The sequence below is a fragment of the Schistocerca serialis genome, chromosome 5 (assembly GCF_023864345.2).
Source record: "Schistocerca serialis cubense isolate TAMUIC-IGC-003099 chromosome 5, iqSchSeri2.2, whole genome shotgun sequence".
Lineage (NCBI taxonomy): Eukaryota > Metazoa > Arthropoda > Insecta > Orthoptera > Acrididae > Schistocerca > Schistocerca serialis.
In genome coordinates this window covers 66,259,748-66,282,069 of record NC_064642.1, presented here as the reverse complement: position 1 = coordinate 66,282,069, position 22,322 = coordinate 66,259,748, and the positions used below count along the sequence as shown (strand labels likewise).

The 22,322-nt window shown below is 43.2% G+C and overlaps 1 protein-coding gene across 1 annotated transcript in view; it reads left to right on the top strand.

Moving 5' to 3' along the window:
- LOC126481746 (atrial natriuretic peptide receptor 1-like) overlaps positions 1–22,322 on the top strand; it is a 398,018-nt gene that overhangs the window by 313,234 nt on the left and 62,462 nt on the right. The window contains exons 17-19 of the mRNA XM_050105700.1: positions 2,927–3,050; positions 7,989–8,057; positions 15,539–15,713. Coding sequence (XP_049961657.1) covers positions 2,927–3,050; positions 7,989–8,057; positions 15,539–15,713 — 368 coding nt within the window. The remainder of the gene's footprint in view (positions 1–2,926; positions 3,051–7,988; positions 8,058–15,538; positions 15,714–22,322) is intronic.

Sequence of the window (22,322 nt, the reverse complement as noted above, 5' to 3'; positions counted from 1 at the left end):
GCTGGCAACGCATTCATTGGCTCAAGAAGCACTTCTGCGTAATTCTCACTGCTGCCAGTTGGCACAATTTGTACCTGAGAGTGGACAAGCGCTTGATGAGTGGCGTTGTACGAATAATCGAATGAAAAACTCAGTTGCATCTAACTGCGGGACAGTAATCAACTATAACCGTGTCTGTACACGAGATCCGTAATGCACGCCTTTGCATTGGCTCTCGACACACAGATAAGCCGGCTTCAGTACTGCTGCTGGATGAAATATTCATTGCCAGTATTTGAACGGCAAAGAGAGGAGAGGTGGAGGCTTTAAGTACCTGATCACCAAAATAAAGATTGGACTTAACGTTCCATCGAAAGCAGAGTCATTAGAGACCGATCACAAGGTCGGATTACGAAAGGGTAGGGACGGAAATCGGCCGTGCCATTTTCAAAGTAGCCATCCCGGCATTTCCTTCGAGCGATTTAGGGAAATCACAGGAAACCCAAATTTGGATGGCTCGACAGGGATATTAACCGTCGTCTTCTCAAATGCGAGTCCAGTGGGATAACTATGGTGCCACATCGCTTCGTCCTCGACCAGCCCACTTTCCACCAATGCCGTAAATTATATTCCAAGCCTCTCCGCAGGGTCTCATGAAGTGAGGGCATGTGAGGCTGTTGATGGTGATTCGTTCGTCGGATGGGGAATTTCAACTGGGTGGCCACTTCGGTGCCATTCGATTGTTGTAGTCTCTGTGTATGCACCAGCGTCTACCGTTCTCTTTCTCTTGTTATCATTCCGCAACACATACATGACACTACACTACGCACGTATTCAATACAGTCACCTACATTGTTCAAATACACATACGACACACCTCTCACAGATCCACAAGGGGGAGGACCAATGGGCGCGGAGGAAGAACACCCTTTTCGACACGAGGATGAACCCACATCTACATCTACATTTATATTCCGCAAGCCACCCAACGGTGTGTGGCGGAGGGCACTTTACGTGCCACTGTCATTACCTCCCTTTCCTGTTCCAGTCGCGTATGGTTCGCGGGAAGAACGACTGTCTGAAAGCCTCCGTGCGCGCTCTAATCTCTCTAATTTTACATTCGTGATCTCCTCGGGAGGTATAAGTAGGAGGAAGCAATATATCCGATACCTCATCCAGAAACGCACCCTCTCGAAACCTGGCGAGCAAGCTACTCCGCGATGCAGAGCGCCTCTCTTGCAGAGTCTGCCACTTGAGTTTATTAAACCCCGTAAGATGTTCCAGCCTAGTGCTATACAGCTGCATTTTTATCATATACAAATGCTTATGTTACAGAGTTTAACAGATAGGAAAAATATTTGAATATCGATACTTGCATCCACATTACAAATGGTTCAAATGACTCTGAGCACTATGGGACTTAACATTTGTGGTGATCAGTCCCCTAGAACTTAGAACTACTTAAACCTAACTAACCTATGGACATCACACACACACCCATGCCCGAGGCAGGATTCGAACCTGCGACCGTAGCAGTCGCGCGGTTCCGGACTGAGCACCTAGAACCGCTAGACCACCGCGGCCGGCTCATCCACATTACACTCCGCAAAGATCCCACACGGGAAATGATATGCACTTCCATTAATTACTGATGGTCCAAATGTGGAATTTTGAGAAGCAGTTCCCCGATGCGATTGGGAAGCAGATGAAGAAGAACGACGGTGACGATGACGAAATGGACATCGGTACCTTACACTATGGATTTCCATCTGTTTTATCGTAGTAATGCCAGGTGTAACACCAACTATCAGCAGACTGGAGCGGTTAAAAAGAAAATCCTAAGTTATTGATGTTTCTAAATATCTGTCATTGTTACAAGAGTATTAATTACTACTTGAAGAAGAAAAAGTGCCATTCTTTTGTGAAAATGTGTATTTACTTCTACGTACATACTCTGCAAGCCACCCTACTGTATATACAAGCGCTGACGCAAGCGCTGTTGGTAAAATATTTACACACGACATAGGTATAATACGTATAATATTTGTTATTTAGTCTATTTCACAAACCGGTTTTCGGCAGTTACACCATCATAAAGTGGCGCCATAGCCAAACACCGGTTTGTGAAACAGACTAAATAACAAACATTATACATAATACACCAACGTCGTGTGTTTTTTCATTCACACAGAATCACCTTAGTGTCCTCCTGCCTGAACGTCCGTGTGTCTGTCTGACCGTTGAGATCCCCTTTTCTCTTGGAAGGTTATGGGGATCAAGTTGAAATGTATGTCAAATACTGAAGTGTTTTGTCCCTTGGGTGTGTGGAGAATTTAATCTCCTACGTCAATGCAATCCAGAGGTAGAGCCATTTATATCACATATTTCGGTATTCGCAAGATCACTGATAAAAAATCTATAGGGTACTTCCCGCTGACCTACGATCATAAAATTTGCAACATGGATAGTTTTACATCACAGGTCAATGAAAGAAATTCGAATGTTGACAATTTCTGATTATATCACTTCTTTTGCATTTGTTGTCCATCTGTGTCCCTGTCCACCTGCCGGCCGCGGTGGTCTAGCGGTTCTAGGCGCTCAGTCCGGAACCGCGGGACTGCTACGGTCGCAGGTTCGAATCCTGCCTCGGGCATGGATGTGTGTGATGTCCTTAGGTTAGTTAGGTTTAAGTGGTTCTAAGTTCTAGGGGACTGATGACCACAGATGTTAAGAACCATAGTGCTCAGAGCCTGTCCACCTGTTAAGATCCAGATACGGATAAAGGTATCAAGCTGAAATGTATTCAGTGTAAATAATTGAAGCTTCTAAATCAACGCTATCAAGCGATACAGTCGTGTGGTTGAATGCAAGCAGTTATTCCGTGTGTCCAAAATGTTCCGAGACTGAAGGTCTTCCTTACATTTGACAGTATTTTTCTGTTGGTCAGGTCGGTGGCGAGCCAGCTGATAATGGGTCAGGCTGTGATAGCGGAGACGTACGACAGCGTCACCATCTACTTCAGCGACATCGTCGGCTTCACCGCACTCTCAGCCGAGAGCACGCCAATGCAGGTCAGTATGATGCACGGAAAAAGCTGAACTTTACTGTTGCTGGTACTGCGTTAAAGGACTTAAGTAACACTTATAAAGTGCTAGATAAGTATTAGATACATAAATATCCTGTAGATTCCGTTTAACACCTTGTGTTTGTCTACGTTTTTAGAGGCAGACCGCTACCTGCGTTGGACATGCATATTGAGCAAACCGTATGTGTTCTACTCAGATTAACCATACGTCAGTCACCCGTACAGCACTAATAGAGCGGCAAACCTTAAACTGAACACCTGTACGGGTATCTGAGTCCCGTTACGCTAGAGATTTAGTGTATGGTGTTTTACGGATATAATCTGCAGATACCTTCAGTTCTAAATGTGAGTCCTTGAGGAAAGGATCGAATTCTTATTCCCTTTTATATAAGTGGGATTAGAGAGGTCATTCTTTGCATTTACGTGTGTTGTTGTTCAAGATGTGGTCATATCTTTGATTTTCATCCCTTGTCATTGTGATTCTATTTACTATAAGGTTTGTCGGAAGAAAATGGAACATGTTTCATTTCCCTAAATGAAGAAGTATATCCTAGTCTTTATAAGTACTATTCTTGTCCGAAAGCTCTATTTCATGTACATTAAACGATTCTTAAGATCCTACATACCAAACACTTTAGTCTGATGTAAGATAGTTGTAGCTTTCTAGCGCTGATTTTGCTGTTCTCGATGGTTAGCTAAGTAAGCGAGAAATATAAATGCAGACTGCTTTATCGTCCGAAAAAGCTGCCTGTCAACAAAAGTAACGCATCCGAAAAGGGAAGAGGAAATGTAATCAAATTAAAAGGATGAGATCATGTGATGTTATTTCAGTGGTTATAAAACTGAGTAAAATATATAAAAAGCTTCCCAGTATGAGCCCGCTTATCAGTATAACGTTGTACTCCCTCTGGCTGAATGCATGCACTTATTCATTTGGGAACAGCATCATGAAGCCGTTGTGTCCTCTCCTGATGCCATCTGTCTCACAACCGTTGCAATGGGTTCTTGTTGTTGTTGTTATTGTTGTTGTGGTCAGTCCAGAGACTGGTTTGATGCAGCGGTCCATGCTACTCTATCCTGTGCAAGCTCCTTCATCTCCTAGTACCTACTGCAACCTACATCCTTCTGAATCTGTTTAGTGTATTCATCTCTTGGTCTCCCTCTACGATTTTTACCCTCCACGCTGCCCTCCAATACTAAATTCGTGATCCTTTGATGCCTCAGAAGATGTTCTACCAACCGATCCCCTCTTCTAGTGAAGTTGTGACACTAATTTCTCTTCTCCTCAATTCTCTTCAATAGCTCCTCATTAGTTATGTGATCTACCCATCTAATCTTCAGCATTTTTCTGTAGCACCCCATTTCGAAAGCTTCTATTCTCTTCTTGTCCAAACTATTCATCGTCCATGTTTCACTTCCGTACATGGTTACACTCCATACAAATACTTTCAGAAACGAATTCCTGACACTTAAATCTATACTCGGTGTTTCCAAATTTCTCTTCTTTAGAAACGCTTTCCTTGCCATTGCCAGTCTACATTTTATATCCTCTGTAGTTCGACCATCGTGAATTATTTTGCTCCCCAAATAGCAAAACTCATTTACTACTTTAAGCGTCTCATTTCCTAATCTAATTCCCGCAGCATCACCCGATTTAATTCGACTACATTCAATTATCCTCGTTTTGCTTTTGTTGATGTACGTCTTGTATCCTCCTTTCAAGACACTGTCCATTCCGGTCAGCTGCTCTTCCAGGTCCTTTGATGTCTCTGACATAATTACAATGTCATAGACGAACCTCAAGGTTTTTATTTCTTCTCCATGGATTGTAATACCTACTCCGAATTTTTCTTTTGTTTTCTTTACTGCTTGCTCACCATCTGGGAGAGGCTACAACCCTGTCTCACTCCCTTCCCAACAACTGCTTCCCTTTCATGGCCCTAGACTCTTATAACTGCCGTCTGGTTTCTGTACAAATTGTAAATAGCCGTCTTAAAATCTGTATATACTGAGACGGAGTTGCCATTTTAGCCAGCCGTCATGACCGAGCGGTTCTTGGCGCTTAAGCGCAGAACCACGAGGCTGCTACAGTCACAGATTCGAATACTGCGTTGGGCATTTAGGTTTACGTAGTTCTAGGTCTAGGGGGCTGATAACCTGAGATGTTAAGTCCCATAGTCCTTAAGAGCCATTTGAACCATTTGCCGTCCTAGCTAGTCCCAGACACCTCTATTTCAGACAGATCTGAGGATCCTGCTGGCAAGCGAGAACCTAAATGTGCCGCTGTTAGTTCATAGAGACACGAGGCATGCGTTAGCGAGCATTATTCTGTTGGAAAATGGCGTCACCACACATAAGCATGAGAGGTAACGCGTGAGGACGCAGGATGTCGGAAACGTACCGTTAACCCTTCAGAGTTCCTCAATCACTACGACCCGTGACCTGCAGTCATACTTAGTGCCTCCTCACTCCGTGATGGAAAGAGTAATATCGCTGTGACTCGACAAGGTATTGGAGCAATGGGACCAGCCCCATGGCCATCACAATAGTCACTGACAGTAGTCAACGTGGGTAGTGCGAAACGATAATTGATCACTGACGACAAGGCAGTTCATCAGCAATTGATGCCTCCCGGTAACTTCACCACTCCAAACGAAGCAGTTTGTGTTGTGATATTAACAGCAACTTAGCCTGATACGGTAATTCCCTAATCAGTCTGATGCTGGTCTCCGAGCAAAGGTGCAGGATGACAGAAAGTTGGAGGGAGCTCGGTACTTGTCCTCAGATGGCAAGAGCAGGTGTGAAGCGGTTACTACGAGGTGCGTTCAAGTTCTAGAGCCTCCGATTTCTTTCCTCCGGACTGGAAAGAGATAGAAACATGCGCATTGTTTTAAAATGAGACCGCGTTCATTGTCAATACGTCCCAGAGATGGCAGCACCGTAAAGCAGATGGAATTTTACCGCCAGCGGCGAGAATGAGAACTGTTTTAAATACTTAAAATGGAGACGTTTTCCTTACTTGAACAGTGTGCAATCATTCGTTTTCTGAGTTTGCGTGGTGTGAAACCAATTGAAATTCATCGACAGTGGAAGGAGACATGTGGTTATGGAGTTATGGATGTGTCGAAAGTGCGTTCGTGGGTGCGAAAGTTTAATGAAGGCAGAACTTCGTGTGACAACAAACCGAAACAATCTCGGGCTCGCACAAGCCGGTCTGACGACATGATCGAGAAAGCGGAGAGAATTGTTTTGGGGGATCGCCGAATGACTGTTGAACAGATCGCCTCCAGAGTTGGCATTTCTGTGGGTTCTGTGCACACAATCCTGCATGACGACCTGAAAATGCGAAAAGTGTCATTCAGGTGGGTGTCACGAATGCTGACGGACGACCACATGGCTGCCCGTGTGTGTGGCATGTTGCCAAGCAATGTTGACTCGCAGCGACAGCATGAATGGGACTTTCTTTTCGTCGGTTGTGACAATGGATGAGACGTGGATGCCATTTTTCAATCCAGAAACAAAGCGCCAGTCGGCTCAATGGAAGCACACAGATTCACCGCCACCAAAAAAATTTCGGGTAACCGCCAGTGCTGAAAAAATGATGGTGTCCATGTTCTGGGACAGCGAGGGCGTAATCCTTACCCATTGCGTTCCAAAGGGCACTACGGAAACAGGTGCATCCTACGAAAATGTTTTGAAGAACAAATTCCTTCCTGCACTGCAACAAAAACGTCCGGGAAGGGCTGCGCGTGTGCTGTTTCACCAAGACAACGCACCCGCACATCGAGCTAACGTTAAGCAACAGTTTCTTCGTGATAACAACTTTGAAGTGATTCCTCATGTTCCCTACTCATCTGACCTGGCTCCTAGTGACTTTTGGCTTTTTCGAACAATGAAAGACACTCTCCGTGGCCGCACATTCACCAGCCGTGCTGTTATTGTCTCAGCGATTTTCCAGTGGTCAAAACAGACTCCTAAAGAAGCCTTCGCCGCTGCCATGGAATCATGTCGTCAGCGTTATGAAAAATGGGTACGTCTGCAGGGCGGTTACGTCGAGAAGTAACGCCAGTTTCATCGATTTCGAGTGAGTAGTTAATTAGAAAAAAATTGGAGGCCTTAGAACTTGAATGCACCTCGTACATTCCTTGTGGACAATAGAGAAATCTTCCCGTGTGGTGGTCACGGATGACCGACCGGAACCTTGACGACCAGCAAGGCAACGCTTACGTCCTCAGGCTGTCCAACGTCAGGCAACAGACTGTTCCGAATGTCCCATAAACCCGGATACTGCACCATTCTATTAGAAGTCCATATGAAAACCTACAATGAGGTCGCATCTCCTCTCAGCCTGTTACCAATAACACCGTCTCATACGACTACGCAACACCTACGTCTACTTCAGTCATCAAGCAACATCTGACATTGTTCGTGTCCCTTATATACTCTATCAGGCCTGCCAACAACACTTAACTCTAGTAAGGCTAATGTACTCTGGTGCTCGTTCCTCCTGTGAAAGAAAATTGCAGTTCTAATCATTTAAATACCCACTGTGTGTTACACTGCCATCCGATCTTGTCTTCTGGGTGGTTCACTTCTTGTCAGGCAGTGTAGTTGCGGCATTTAGCTCCTGACACGCATATGTCAGCTTCATCTGCCCACATACATTCGGGTCAGTCGATGCGCTACCATCACTTTTTAAGATTTGAATTTCAATTTGTGTACAGCTCTGTAAGGTGACGGTGTATCAAACGAAGTTGTGCGTTTACGAAATTTTAAATTTAAATCGTCCAACAATTTGAAACTTACTACTGCGCGGCCGCTATACATAACAGTGCTGTACGCTAGAAGTGTTTGTGTGATCTCTGGTCATGAGGCGTTATTTCCAGTAAATGTATCACTCATAAACTGTCTTGCGTTGTTTCAGGTGGTGGATTTGCTGAACGATCTCTACAGCTGTTTCGATTCAATCATTGAAAATTTCGACGTATACAAGGTATATATTCCACCAAAGTAATTGAAAATTTTGTTGAAATTGTTTTTTAAATTACTTTTGAGTAGATCTACATCTGTACTTCGCAAACCTCCGTGTGGTGTGTGGCGGAGGGTACGTATTGTCACAGACCCAATCCCACCGCCTCCCCCCCTGCTATACCACCAAGTCTTTATGCTCTCCATAAAGGACACAAGAGTTTTTCCAATACGAAATACTCTTAATTAAATTTTCTCTTGCAACTTTTACAATAACACAAGTAATAACTATAAACTATGTTAAGTTAAGGCATCATATTCAGCCACACACAGAGGTAGTGAGTAATGAATCTGATTTAAGGATAGTCATTAGCACAACATATTACGCCTAATGTCTAGCATGAATGGTACCTCTAGAACACTCACATTACAAAGATTGTTAATGCACTAGTATCCTTAAATGAAATAACAGTCTTCAGAAAGTACTATCAAAACAGCATATACACTTATAGTCAATGAGCAATGGATAATATGCGAGTTTACCGCAATGATCACCTACTGTGTGATGAACTTTGATCGGCTCTAACACAACACAGGATCACTAAACACACGCTGATGTAATAATTACGTCACATTAAACTTTTAATGGGATAGAACACCGCAGCTTTCCCTCGTCCTGAACTGAATACTTACAATAAGTTAAAACAATCAAGTGTGAACTTTATAAAGCAAGTGAGTTTGTGTGTTGTGCATTAAGTATCTATATCGCACACTGAAAAAGCATAAATGTTTGTGAGAGCTGATTTTATGCTGCTTCGTCTTTTGAAATCAAACTTGGGTTTGGGATCAGTAAGGTTCTACTTTGTGTTTTCGGTGATACATGCAGGCTCCATTTTGAAGGAGGTAATGTATAGTACTAGAGTCTTCACAGAGACATGGTTGAGGAATGTGGGACCAGAGTTTTGGTTAATTTGGAGGGCTTTGCAAATTTTGTTGTTGGTACTTAAATTTTGCTCACATTCGACTTGTCCCACAGTGATCTCAGGATCACACCACACTGGGATATAGGACTTAGTCGAAATTGTAACTGAAGGAGCGATTTTCGACTAATTTCTTAATCCTTTCATACTTGCAGCGTAGTGGGATTAGTGGCAAATTTTAAGAAACACCTACATCTTCTTTCCTTGGCAAATCACAGTGGAGATTTCACAAAGTCACTTCACTAACATGCTAATGTACTGTAATGTTGCCACAGAATTCCGAAACGGTGGTTTCTTAAACTGGTAAGTGAGAATTAATCAGGTCTGTTGGTTATGAAAAAGCACGTTCTTGGTATAAAAATGATCTTATGATTTCTCCTCTTACATTGTTTCCAAGGCACACTAATTCTCATTTCATTAGCTGTTGATGAACCTTACAAATTAGATGATTCCATAGAAAAAGTTTGAAGTTATTCATATGTCACGATAGAGAAAATAGTTTTGTTTGTAAGCCATATGGCGAAGCGGTCTGTTCCTTGTATGCCCCATTTGTCAAAATCTCGTTTCGTATCTTGAAACTTTTTTTGTGATATAAGGGATGTTATGAATATATCAGTAATACCTAATCGTTTGCGCATTCATGCTGAATGAAAGTGCTACATACAAATCATTTTCTCAAGACTGTGGGTAGTAATTGAACTTTTACCCAGTTTAAAGAAAAATTTAGTATGTTAGCTACATTTTATACACAACAATGTGTGACCTGACATGAAGCAAACGTAAACTCACAGTGGCTCCTATCTTTCATTTAGATCTATTATAATCTAGGTCAGTGTGTTACTTAATATCAAAACATAACAATCTCTGCGACAATTAAACACTAGTTAGTTCATCATATGGCTTATCAATGAGGTTAGAAGATGCGAAAGAATGACATGTCTTTACTGAACAGTATCTTTAAAATTGTTTGAGAAAGGTCCCAGAGCAGCAGGCGTCTGCACACAGCCATTCCCGTTTTGCAGTGCGCAGACGACCTGCAGCTCTGAAAGAAGCAAGGAACGTTCCGTTCGGTAGGAGGTGCTGACATCTAGCGGCCACTGTGAGCTGTCCCATTAGATAACATGGCGATATTCTTTGTGCTGCTTGTAGTCGCCTTACGCTGGACTGCGCTACGCAGATACTCCACTTCCTTTGTGTACACACCCTAACAATCCTCCCAGGGAGGTGGCTAGCAGGGCTACGTGCCAAATACTGTCTGAAAAAGTCACAGAACAGAGATAAATTTGAATATCACCCCAAAAAATTAAACCAACTTTTAGAAGAGAGAAATGGTATCTTACACTAAAATCCGGCTCAGACAGGAAAACTAGAATTGAATATAAGCAAATGTTAAAAAATAACAGCTAAAGTAGACAGAGAGAAGGGATAGCCCCCCGTGATTGGCTGGTGCTTCTTGTTACGAAGTGCTGGCCTGGCAGAAGGTGCCATCTGCCAAGGTTTTCCACTCGTGGAGACTTAGTGAAGATCATCTTGGCTTCTCTAGTAAGCTTGGTGGACGGTAGTGGTATGCCGTCGTGGTAACACTGTAGAAACTCGTTTTTGCTTGCTAACCGCAAGACATTGATGTTTGGGGGGGTGGGGGGCGGGGATTGTGTTGTTTGGGGGAGGAGACCAGACAGTGAGGTCATCGGTGTCATCGGATTAGGGAAGGATGGGGTAGGAAGTCGGCAATGCCCTTTCAAAGGAACCATCCCGGCATTTGCCTGGAGCGATTTACTGAAATCACGGAAAACCTAAATCAGGATGGCCGGACGCGAGATCGAACCGTCGTCCTCCAGAATGCGAGTCCGGTGTGCTAACCACTGCGCCACCTCGCTCGGTCATTGATGTTTCTGTTACAGCTGTAACATTTTTGTGGACAGAACAACTATGGCTCACATGGCTCTGAGCACTATGCGACTTAACTTCTGAGGTCATCAGTCGCCTAGAACCTAGAACTAATTCATTCTAACTAACCTAAGGACATCACGTACATCCATGCCCGAAGCAGGATTCGAACCTGCTACCGTAGCCGTCGCTCGGCTCCATACTATAGCGCCTAGAACCGCACGGCCATACCGTATAGAACAACTATGAGTCACTTGTTAATACCTGAAGAGTATTAGAATTGCTAGTGCTTTTCTAAAGGATTTTGTAATTAGACAGAATAAAATTTTATTTCTGTTGTCAGATATTTTTGGAATGCTTGTTCTTCTGGAAACCCAGTCATTCGCACGAGATCTAATGTTACTATCACATTTCCAGCTCGTTGCTTGTCAGCCGTTACACACAGGTTAAAGCCTAGCTGGCAACAGATGTACTACAGCTTTTGTCACCCAGACGATGATAGTTTATATTGCTCACCAGTTTAGTTTCCAACGCTGAATTAGTAGGTTATATGCTGCACTGAGACCTTCTGCTTGCTTTCGCTATCTGCGATATTTAACGTCGACCTCTGTTATCAACTATCATGTATACTACAGTAGTTGCATCTGACGGCAGCAGTTTTTCCCGAGTAAATTATTAAAGTTCCAGCGATGAACGGCGGATTGTATTTACACTGCCTCAGAGATGTGGTTACTGGGATCGGTCACCTGGAGGCCTTCTACATGAACGCCGAGCTATATACGGCATCTCCTTCTTATTAAAATTAAGTTTGTTCTCTTCGTAACCTACCTGCAGGCTAGTCTTCAAAAAGATCCTGCTAACATGCTGTCGGTTAATCACACTCAGTAGCTGTGAATTGATATAGGCACTACAGAAGCAGTTCCAACCTTCCGCTTGATATTTGAAACAAGACTCAAGCAAAATCAAAACATGTTCATACGATTTGTCTACTGTGAAAAAGCGTTTGACGGAGAAAAACTGAGCAAAAATTCTCAGGAAGATTGGTCTAACTTATCGTGAAAGACGACTAGTATGCAATATGTACAGTAACTAACGGAAAAGTGAAGAATGGAGAAAAGAGAATGAAGTGACTGAATTAGAAAAGATATACGACAAGATCACAGTATTTCGCCCCTACTGTTCAGTCTATACACCGAAGAAGCAATGAAGGAAAGAAAGTATTAATAACTAGAATACCTAGCATTAATGTTCCACAGTGATATTTACTACTTCGTTATGAACTGGCTTGATACCAGACGGCCAGTGTGGCCGAGCGGTTCTAGGCGCTTCAGTCTGGAAACGCGAGACCGCTACTGTCGCAGGTTCGAATCCTGCCTCGGGCATGGATGTGTGTGATGTCCTTGGGTTCGTTAGGTTTAAGTAGTTCTAAGTTCTAAGGGACTGATTACCTCAGATGTTAAGTCCCACAGTGCTCAGAGCCATTTGAACCATTTTTTTTTATTGCTTTCGACCTCATAGGTCATTGTCAGATAATGTAATGCTAAACAGATAGTATACAAAACTTCTGCAAGAATTCGTATTTGTATATAGAATGTTGTACCAAGATATGTGACATTTTGTGACGGCATCGATACAAAACACAAGTATGATGTGACACCTAAAGAGATTCTGAACAAATAAATCTTATATTACAGTATATTAAAATATTAAAACTATATGACTGTATAAAACACAACTGTTCTACACGTGAGTAATGGTACAGACTGCTATGTCATATGGACAAACTGGTGAATGTATCGAACACACCGAATAAAGGTAGGGGAATAAAGAAGTCTATGGAATGTGGCTGTGGAACAGTTATAACAAGCTTTTTACTTAATGGTCAGAGAAATAATAACTGGCTCCTGCTCTAACAAGGGTGTGTAATGGAACAGTGTTTGGTCATTAAGGACCAGTTCAGGATTCTTTGATTGGTGTTTCTTAATGGGCATTATTTCAAGAAACGTTCAGAAGTGTAGTAAAATACAGGATGAAAAGAAACGTCAATGATATGGTTCATTGATAACACTTTAATCTCAGTGTAAGTGAAAAATAATTCCAGAACATGTTGCAGTTCAGTTAGCACATAACATGGTTTGACAGAAAAAATGAAGAAGTACCAAGATCATGAGTATCAGAAACGAGATTAGCAATGAGTTCATCATCATCAAATTGAAGACCTCAAAGTAGATTAAGTGAAGATATTCTGCTGTCTTATAAGGACAGCAATGCATGACGCACGAAGCAAGGAATACACAAAAAGCAGACTGAAAGAGACAAAGAGGGTATTCTTGTGTAAAATAAGTTTATTGGTATCAAACATTGGTCTTAATTTGAGCTAGAAATTTTCATAACCTATGTCCAAAATTACAGTGTTGCATAGAAATGAATTATGGAGGGAAAACGGAAGGGAACAGAATCGATGCGTTTCAGATGTAATGCTGTGGGGAGATGTTGATAATCAGGGTGACTGTGAAGATAAGAAATGGAGAGATTCTCCGCAGAATGGAGAAAGAGAGGAATACGTGATATACATTTAAAAGAAGAAGAGGCAGGAAGAGAGGACATGTGTTAAGGCATCATAGATTAAATCCATTTTACCTGAGGGAGCTGTAGGGAGCAAAGGCTATGGGCAAAAACAGAAATTGCAATATATCCAACAAATAACTGGGATGGAGCCATAAGAGAGAACATTGACCCAGCCAAAAGATTGATGAGCAAAAACAAAAAAATAAAATAAAAATACTTCCCTGTTTAACAATAGCCTCAGGAAGTAGGGATATTCTGAAGCTAGTAATGCCAATCGACCTAAACTATTCTTCACAAAGTGTATGGTAGCTGGTTACTCATTCAGCTATGACACGAAGAGGTTTCTTTCCTACGATGTTTTATTTTAGAAGTAACTTTCAATTATATTTCTCTTTTTATTGTTGACATTTGCTGTAAGGAAATCTTACCCAGGATCCCTGGTAAAAACACATCCCTGTCGCTTGTAGCGTGCTCAAATCTTTCTTTACCCAAGTCCAGCATTCTGATCCATAGGTAAAAATTGGCAGATAATACGCCTTGTACACTACAACTTGGCTTTGGCAAGAACTTTTCAATTTCTAATTTTATGAGATATATAATAATAAAATTTTCATCAATCGTGTCTCCTCTCCGAAATTTCGTCCTTGATATTTCCTTTCTTGTTTAACTAACTTCTCAGATATTGGAAAACATCTACTTCGTTAATTAGTTGTCCGTTACAAATTCCACCTTCACTACTTATTTTTCCTGCTGATATTCACTACCTCATTGTTTGCTAAGCTTATTTCCATGTGTTATTCTTCAATTGCTTCTGCCTGGTATTTAGTTGTTCTTTTTAATTTCTGCTCATTTCATTCCTAAATCATCTCATTATATGCATGTGCTATGATTTTAATGCCATCTTATATTGATTCTTGGCGAAGTTTCCCTATTTTTGTTGCCCATGACTATAGTAAAGAGCACTCGAGAGAACACACATCGTTAGCGAATATATATGATTTCTTTCTATCTATTATAGTGCTATACTGTTATTTGTTGTTCTTCTTCTGAGTTGCATTCCTTTTGACAATAGCAGTCTATTCAGACCTTACCATATCTATTCTCTTCTAAATGCATCAAAGTCTTTTTTATATCTATAAATGCAACTATGATAGCTTTCCCAAATTGCTGTTTCCTTTCTACTACTTGCCTGGCTGTAAATATGACATCTGTAGTTGATCTTCCACGTCAAATCCTTGTTGCTCTCCCTCAAGTCCAACATTTGGTCCACATGGTAGGAGACTATCAACAGCAGTAAGTAGCGGATTGCCCACAAGGAGAAGGAAGTGGGGACTGTGTGTACCACGAGCCCCCTACGGTAGTTGTGAAGGTCCTACAAGAACACTGGAAAATGACAGCCAGCGCAGCTCTGGTGAAGCTAGGAAATGTTCAGCAAGCCAGTAGTGGATAATCCTTTTGCTTTCAACAACCAATAAGCTAGTGCTTACATATGATGATTAGTATGTTGATAGCAATTTCTTGAATGTCGATTGTTATGACTGTTTGCCTGTGCGCATTTTAAAAGTAATCCCAAAACCTAAATTCTGAAGGAATTCTGAACTTGTCAAAAGACCAAAAAACGGGTCAACCGATCATACCTTTACTGGATATCGGCTTTAAACTGGGTCGTATGATGTTGTGGCGTGTGACATTGCGCCATACACAAATAGGAAGAGAAGAAAATACTGACAATATGTATTATGCTCCCATATTATGAAAGTTGTGGTGGCAGATGGGTCTGTAGAGAAGCCCATGATCCTGGGAAGGTTGCTATTTGTCGAAAACAATGAATGAGAATACGAAATCTTTTTTGTGTGATGCTGATTCGTAGGGTATCCCGAGGCCTCCGTTAAGTTAGATGGAGACAATCAGGGTCAGAGGTGGAAAATGGTACCGAAAGTTTCATTTTGTCCCCCAAAGATAGCATGAAAGAGAAGCATGAACATGTTCGATTCTTGGTTTTGACTTGTAAGCACTGTCAGGGGAAGTAATGCTTTGATGAATGTGCACTCACGCCTCTCTTTCCCGGCAGGTGGAGACCATCGGCGACGCGTACATGGTGGTGTCGGGGCTGCCGGTGCGGAACGGTACGCTGCACGCCCGCGAGGTGGCTCGCATGGCGCTGGCGCTGCTGCAGGCCGTGCGGGGATTCACCATCCGCCACCGGCCGCACGACCAGCTCAAGCTGCGCATCGGCATCCACACAGGTAGGCAACCCAGCAACACACAGCAATTACTGCGAAGTCCGGGGCGTTCATTGCTGATGTAGCTGTTCTTTAAAATTCCCTATGTTTGTACTGTTAGTCGTAAGGAGAGACAGCAGATGCTTTTGTTGTAAGCTATGTGAGTCACTTGCAGACTGTCCATATTACTCAATGGGTAAACCGATCGCAGCCTTAGCTGCAGGTTGCCTACATAACGACTCCCAACGGCAAAAAAACTAAATATCCAGAATTTCATAAATTTACTAACAGAATTTACATATTTAAAACGTTGTTGCAATCTGCTCATTGTCCGCCCCCAGTAGCTGAATGGTCAGCGTGACAGATTTCCAATCCTCTGGGCCAGGGTTCGATTCCCGGCTCGGTCGGGGAATTTTCTCCGTCCAGGGACTGGGTGTTGTGCTGCACTCATCATTATTCTATCATCCTCATGTACTGCAGGTCCCCAAAGTGGCGTCAAACTGAAAGGCCGGCACCTGGCGAACGGTCTGCTCGACAGGGAGCCCTAGCCATACGACTGAATAAAAATCTGCTTATTAAGAGGTAAAATTATATATTTAAGCCTTAATAAATTATATCAAATACCAAAGTGTCGTGGGCCAGAGTGCTCACTGCGCGCGTGTCATCTACACCAGCAGTCGGGAATTGGCGGACCGCGGCGCAGCCCTTGACCGCGTTAGGTCTACATCTACATCTACATCTACATTTATACTCCGCAAGCCACCCAACGGTGTGTGGCGGAGGGCACTTTACGTGCCACTGTCATTACCTCCCTTTCCTGTTCCAGTCGCGTATGGTTTGCGGGAAGAACGACTGTCTGAAAGCCTCCTTGCGCGCTCTAACCTCTCTAATTTTACATTCGTGATCTCCTCGGGAGGTATAAGTAGGGGGAAGCAATATATTCGATACCTCATCCAGAAACGCACCCTCTAGAAACCTGGCGAGCAAGCTACACTGCGATGCAGAGCGCCTGTCTTGCAGAGTCTGCCACTCGAGTTTGCTAAACATCTCTGTAACGCTATCACGGTTACCAAATAACCCTGTGACGAAACGCGCCGCTCTTCTTTGGATCTTCTCTATCTCCTCCGTCAACCCGATCTGGTACGGATCCCACACTGATGAGCAATACTCAAGTATAGGTCGAACGAGTGTTTTGTAAGCCACCTCCTTTGTTGATGGACTACATTTTCTAAGCACTCTCCCAATGAATCTCATCCTGGTACCCGCCTTACCAACAATTAATTTTATATGATCATTCCACTTCAAATCGTTCCGCACGCATACTCCCAGATATTTTACAGAAGTAACTGCTACCAGTGTTTGTTCCGCTATCATATAATCATACAATAAAGGATCCTTCTTTCTATGTATTCGCAATAAATTACATTTGTCTATGTTAAGGGACAGTTGCCACTCCCTGCACCAAGTGCCTATCCGCTGCAGATCTTCCTGCATTTTGCTACAGTTTTCTAATGCTGCAACTTCTCTGTATACTACAGCATCATCCGCGAAAGCCGCATGGAACTTCCGACACTATCTACTAGGTCATTTATATATATTGTGAAAAGCAATGGTCCCATAACACTCCCCTGTGGCATGCTAGAGGTTACTTTAACGTCTGTAGACGTCTCTCCATCGATAACAACATGCTGTGTTCTGTTTGCTAAAAACTCTTCAATCCAGCCACACAGCTGGTCTGATATTCCGTAGGCTCTTACTTTGTTTATCAGGCGACAGTGCGGAACTGTATCGAACGCGTTCCGGAAGTCAAGAAAAATAGCATCTACCTGGGAGCCTGTATCTAATATTTTAAGGGTCTCATGAACAAATAAACCGAGTTGGGTCTCACACGATCGCTGTTTCCGGAATCCATGTTGATTCCTACATAGTAGATTCTGGGTTTCCAAAAACGACATGATACTCGAGCAAAAAACATATTCTAAAGTTCAACAACAGATCGACGTCAGAGATATAGGTCTGTAGTTTTGCGCATCTGCTCGACGACCCTTCTTGAAGACTGGGACTACCTGTGCTCTTTTCCAATCATTTGGAATCCTCCGTTCCTCTAGAGACTTGCGGTACACGGCTGTCAGAAGAGGGGCAAGTGCTTTCGCGTACTCTGTGTAGAATCGAATTGGTATCCCGTGAGGTTCAGTGGACTTTCCTCTGTTGAGTGATTCCAGTTGCTTTTCTATTCCTTGGACACTTATTTCGATGTCAGCCATTTTTTCGTTTGTGCGAGGAATTAGAGAAGGAACTGCAGTGCGGTCTTCCTTTGTGAAACAGCTTTGGAAAAAGGTCAAGAACTGGTCAGCGAGACACACGTTTTAAGCACAAATTACGTTCTCAAATTAGTTAAAAAATATTTTTCTGTAGGTAACGATTCGTTTCAGCGTCACCCTTGTAATTTTTTCCAACAGTGTAAAATTAACTGCTGAATAATTACACTGAAGGGCCAAAGAGATTAGTATAGTCATGCGTATTCAAATACAGAGATATGTAAACTGGCGGAATACGGTGCTGCTGTCGGCAACGTCTATAAAAGACAATCAGTGTCGAACGCAATTGTTAAATCGGTTATTGCTGCTACAAGGGCAGGTTATCCAGTTTTAAGAGAATTTCAAAGAGGTGTTATATTCGGCGCATGAGCGATGGAACACAGTATCTCCGAGGTAGCGACGAAGTGGGGACTTTCCCTTAAGATCATTTCACGAGTGTACCGTGAATACCAGGAATCAGCCAAAACATCAAATCTCCGACATCGCTGCGCCCAGAAAAGGATCCTGCCAGAACAAGACTAACGACGACTGAAGAGAATCGTTCAACGTTACAGAAGTGCAACCCTTACGCAAATTGCTACGGATTTCAATGCTGGGCCATCAGAAAGTGTCAGTATGCGAACCATTCTACGAAACATCTTCGGGGTGGGCGTTCGAAGCCGAATGCCCACTCGTGTACCCTTGATGACTGACTATGCGTTGTAAAGCATTACGCCTCGCAACACCGACAATGGACTGTTAATGACTGGAAAGATATTGCCTGGTCGGACGAGTCTCGTTTCAGATTGTATCGAGCTGTTGAGTGGTACTTAAGTAAATAAATTAGTGAAATCAAAGTGAAGTAGAAATTAGAATATAAATGAAAAACTTAGTTTAGTTTAGAAGAATTACACACTGGCAAACAGCGGGCAGAACAGCATAGCAGAAGAGACAATGACCATGAAGTCAGCAAGTTCCACATAAGCGGACGCTGTCGATTCAGCCGTCAGGGCATCGCCCGACCGGCTCACGTGTTTCTCAGTCGTCACATGTGATCAAAGGCCCTCGCCTACATTTCAAGAGCCAATGACCGATGTTAAGAAGATTCTTCGAGAAGCTTTTCAACGTGACAGAAGAGGCAATGACCGTGAAGTCGTTCACCTCCAGTAAACTGAAGTGAATAAATACGCGAGACGCAGTGGGCCCGACAGACGAAGGAAGAAGAGAAGAGTAGCAGTAGTTTTCAGTCAGTTTCGGTGCTGAAGACCGTCATGCAAGAAGAGACTGCATCATGCACAGACGCACCAAGTCCGCCGCTGTAATGGAGTAGCAAGCAGCAGCCTCGGCGTCAGAAGACAGAAGTTAAAAGGTATTTGAAGTCTGATTTTTACGTACCCGGGTGACTCGTGAGAACAGGAAGGAGACGGCCTCACATCAGCAGTCACCTGTGAGCTGGGATGAAGATCTGACAGCCGAAGACTGGCAAGCTGGAGTCCGTTGTTCGAGTCCGTGACACTGGCCTTTCCCCGCCGCGCCGCTCCGCTGGCCGACGCACAACACACGCGGCCGCTTAGAGAAGAGAAACACTGGGACACCACATCCAAAGTATCACCATCCGATGCACGACTTCACTCGCAATAATTAAAAGGGCCACCTCGCGCTGCGCGTCTCCAGTCAGCTGGGCGAGACGGCGACACGAGATACACACCGATACGCGTAATCAGACGCCGTCGCCGCCGCAGCAGAGGGCTTCACAAACGACACAGCTGCCGCTCGCCGAACCAGAACATCCAGTAAGATACAGTTGTACGAAACTTTCAATAAAAGTTATCTTATGTAAAAATGCTGTTTCATTCTACCTCAAACCCGAGCCAAGGAAGAACCCACCCTGCCTACATGTTGTTAAGAGAGAAAAATTTATTTATTTAGTATTTTCACCCTGACATAATGCTTTAGAATCAAATGCCCTTTTCAGTAATGCTCATCCTGACAATTGACTAGCATAAAAAGAGAAAACCCAGTTACATTTAGTGTCTGAACTGTTACAGAGCGGATAGACGTGTACAGGTGTGGAGACAACCTTACGAATCCATTGCCCCTGTGTGTCATCAGGTGACTTGGTGGAGGCTGTGTAATTGTGTGGGGCGTGTGCAGGTGGAGTGATATGGGACCCCTGAGACGTCTAGATACGACTCTGACAGGTGACGCTTATGTAAGCATACTGTCTGATCACTCGCATCCATTCACGTCCATTGTGCGCTTCGACGGACCTGGGCAATTTCAGCAGGACAATACGACACTTCACACGTCCAGAATTGCTACAGAGTGGCTCCAGGATCACTCTTCTAAGTTTAAACACTTCCGCTGGCCACCAGACCTCGCAGACATGAACATTATTGAGTGTATCTGTGATGCCTTGCGACATGCTGTTCGGAAGATATCTGCACCCCCTCATACTCTTACAGATTTAGGGACAGCCCTGTAGCATTCATGGTCAGTTCCCTCCAGCTCTACTTCAGACATTAGTCGAGTCCATGGCACGTCGTGTTGCGCAGTTCTGCCAGCTAGCAGGGGTGCTGCATGATATTACGGATGTGTACCTGTCTCTTTGTCTCTTCAGTTTATAAATCAATCTCAGACTATGGCAGCGTCTGAAACCTCCATTAAATCGGAGAATGCATATATATTTGACCACCATTCTCCTATTAGGAACTCGAACAACAGCCTAAAGCTACTTCATGAAACTTTGGACGAGTTCACTTGGCGGCGGGAATCTTTGACATCGAAGCGCCTCCTTTGCAGTGCGGCTCCTTTGCACGCGGTTTCATTGGTGTGCGGCGGGATACACTGACACAAAAGTGCCTCTTTTGCGTTGCATCGTCGCGTGCTGTGTGTCGGGCGAAGGTATTTTCGTAAAGACCGAATCTAAATAAAGTACACATATTTTATTGTTACTTTGTCAGTAGTTATTGCGTTCTCGCACGAAGCGTTTCGGAATTATCGAGGCTTATAACGTTTCTTTTGCATCTACATGAATCCTAAGAGGCGCAAGGTTGATACTGAAAATAAGACGTTTTTGACCGAGTGGACCGAACAATATTGTTTTACGCTGCCTGACTGGTATGGAGCTGTTCCAGTTTGTCTCATGTGCAACAGAACTGTCGCTCTTGCTACAAGTGCCAGTTTAAAACGACACTACGAAACAACTCATCAGCAATTCCATAAAAATTTTCTTGTGGGTAGTGAAGGTCGTCAAGAAAGACTCCAGGCACATCTAGCTTTAAAAAAAAAAACATGCTATCGTAATTTTCTCTATGACCGAGCAAGAAAAATCTGTAGAAGCAGCGATGCGTGTGTGTTGGACATTTACTAAATACCAGAAGCCATTTTCAGACTCTGAGTAGTAAAACAAATGTATGATGGAAATGGCCGTGGCACTTTTGATGAGAAAAACATGTTGTTGACGCAATTCAAGGTATTCAATTGTAGGCAAGAAGTAATAAAAGACGAAGCTAAATTTTGGCTGCTTTCAGTAAAAGTAATTTGTTCGAACTTCCGCAGAAGGCGACTTGCTATGCCATATCTCTAGATGAATCATGCGATGTTGTTGATGAAGAGCAATTGTCCATTTACGTGTGATTCGTGGATACTGGAAGTAACGAATTTAGAGAAGAATTGCTAACAATATTGCCGTTGAAAGGCAAGACCCCCAGAGAAGATTTATTTAAGACTTCTGATGACTAAATCAATCATTAGTTACGATAAAATGGTGTCTCTTTCATCTGACTGGGCCCCAGCGACGATCGGCAAAGAAAAAGGACTAATAAAGAGAATCAGAGATAAGAATGCCGAGCTACTATCTTATCAGTGCATAATTCACCAGGCAGCAATTCATGGAAAACTTAGTCTGATTCTGTAAGAAGTAATTGACAGGTAGATCAAGTTGACTAATTTTATGAGGTCTGGCTCTGCTCTTCAGCACAGACAGATCAAAGAGATTCTTTCCGAGTGCGATTCAGCGCATTCTGACTTAGTGCAATACAACAGTGCTCGTTGGCTAAGTAAAGGTCAAGTGATTGAACGTTTTGGCAAATAAAGAAAGTAACGTCCTTCTTAGAAAACTTGGATCCACAAGAAGCAAGACACCATTGGAATCCCTGGCAGACGAACGCAGTTCACTAGCTGTAGCTTTCTGAAAGACATTCTGAAATATTTAAATGCACTCACTACCGAGCCACAGGGAAGTGGGAAATTACTATATGATCTGATACAAAGTGTGTCTTCCTCTCGTCGCAAGCTGGCTATCGTTGAAAAAGACATTGCAAGTCAAGAATAT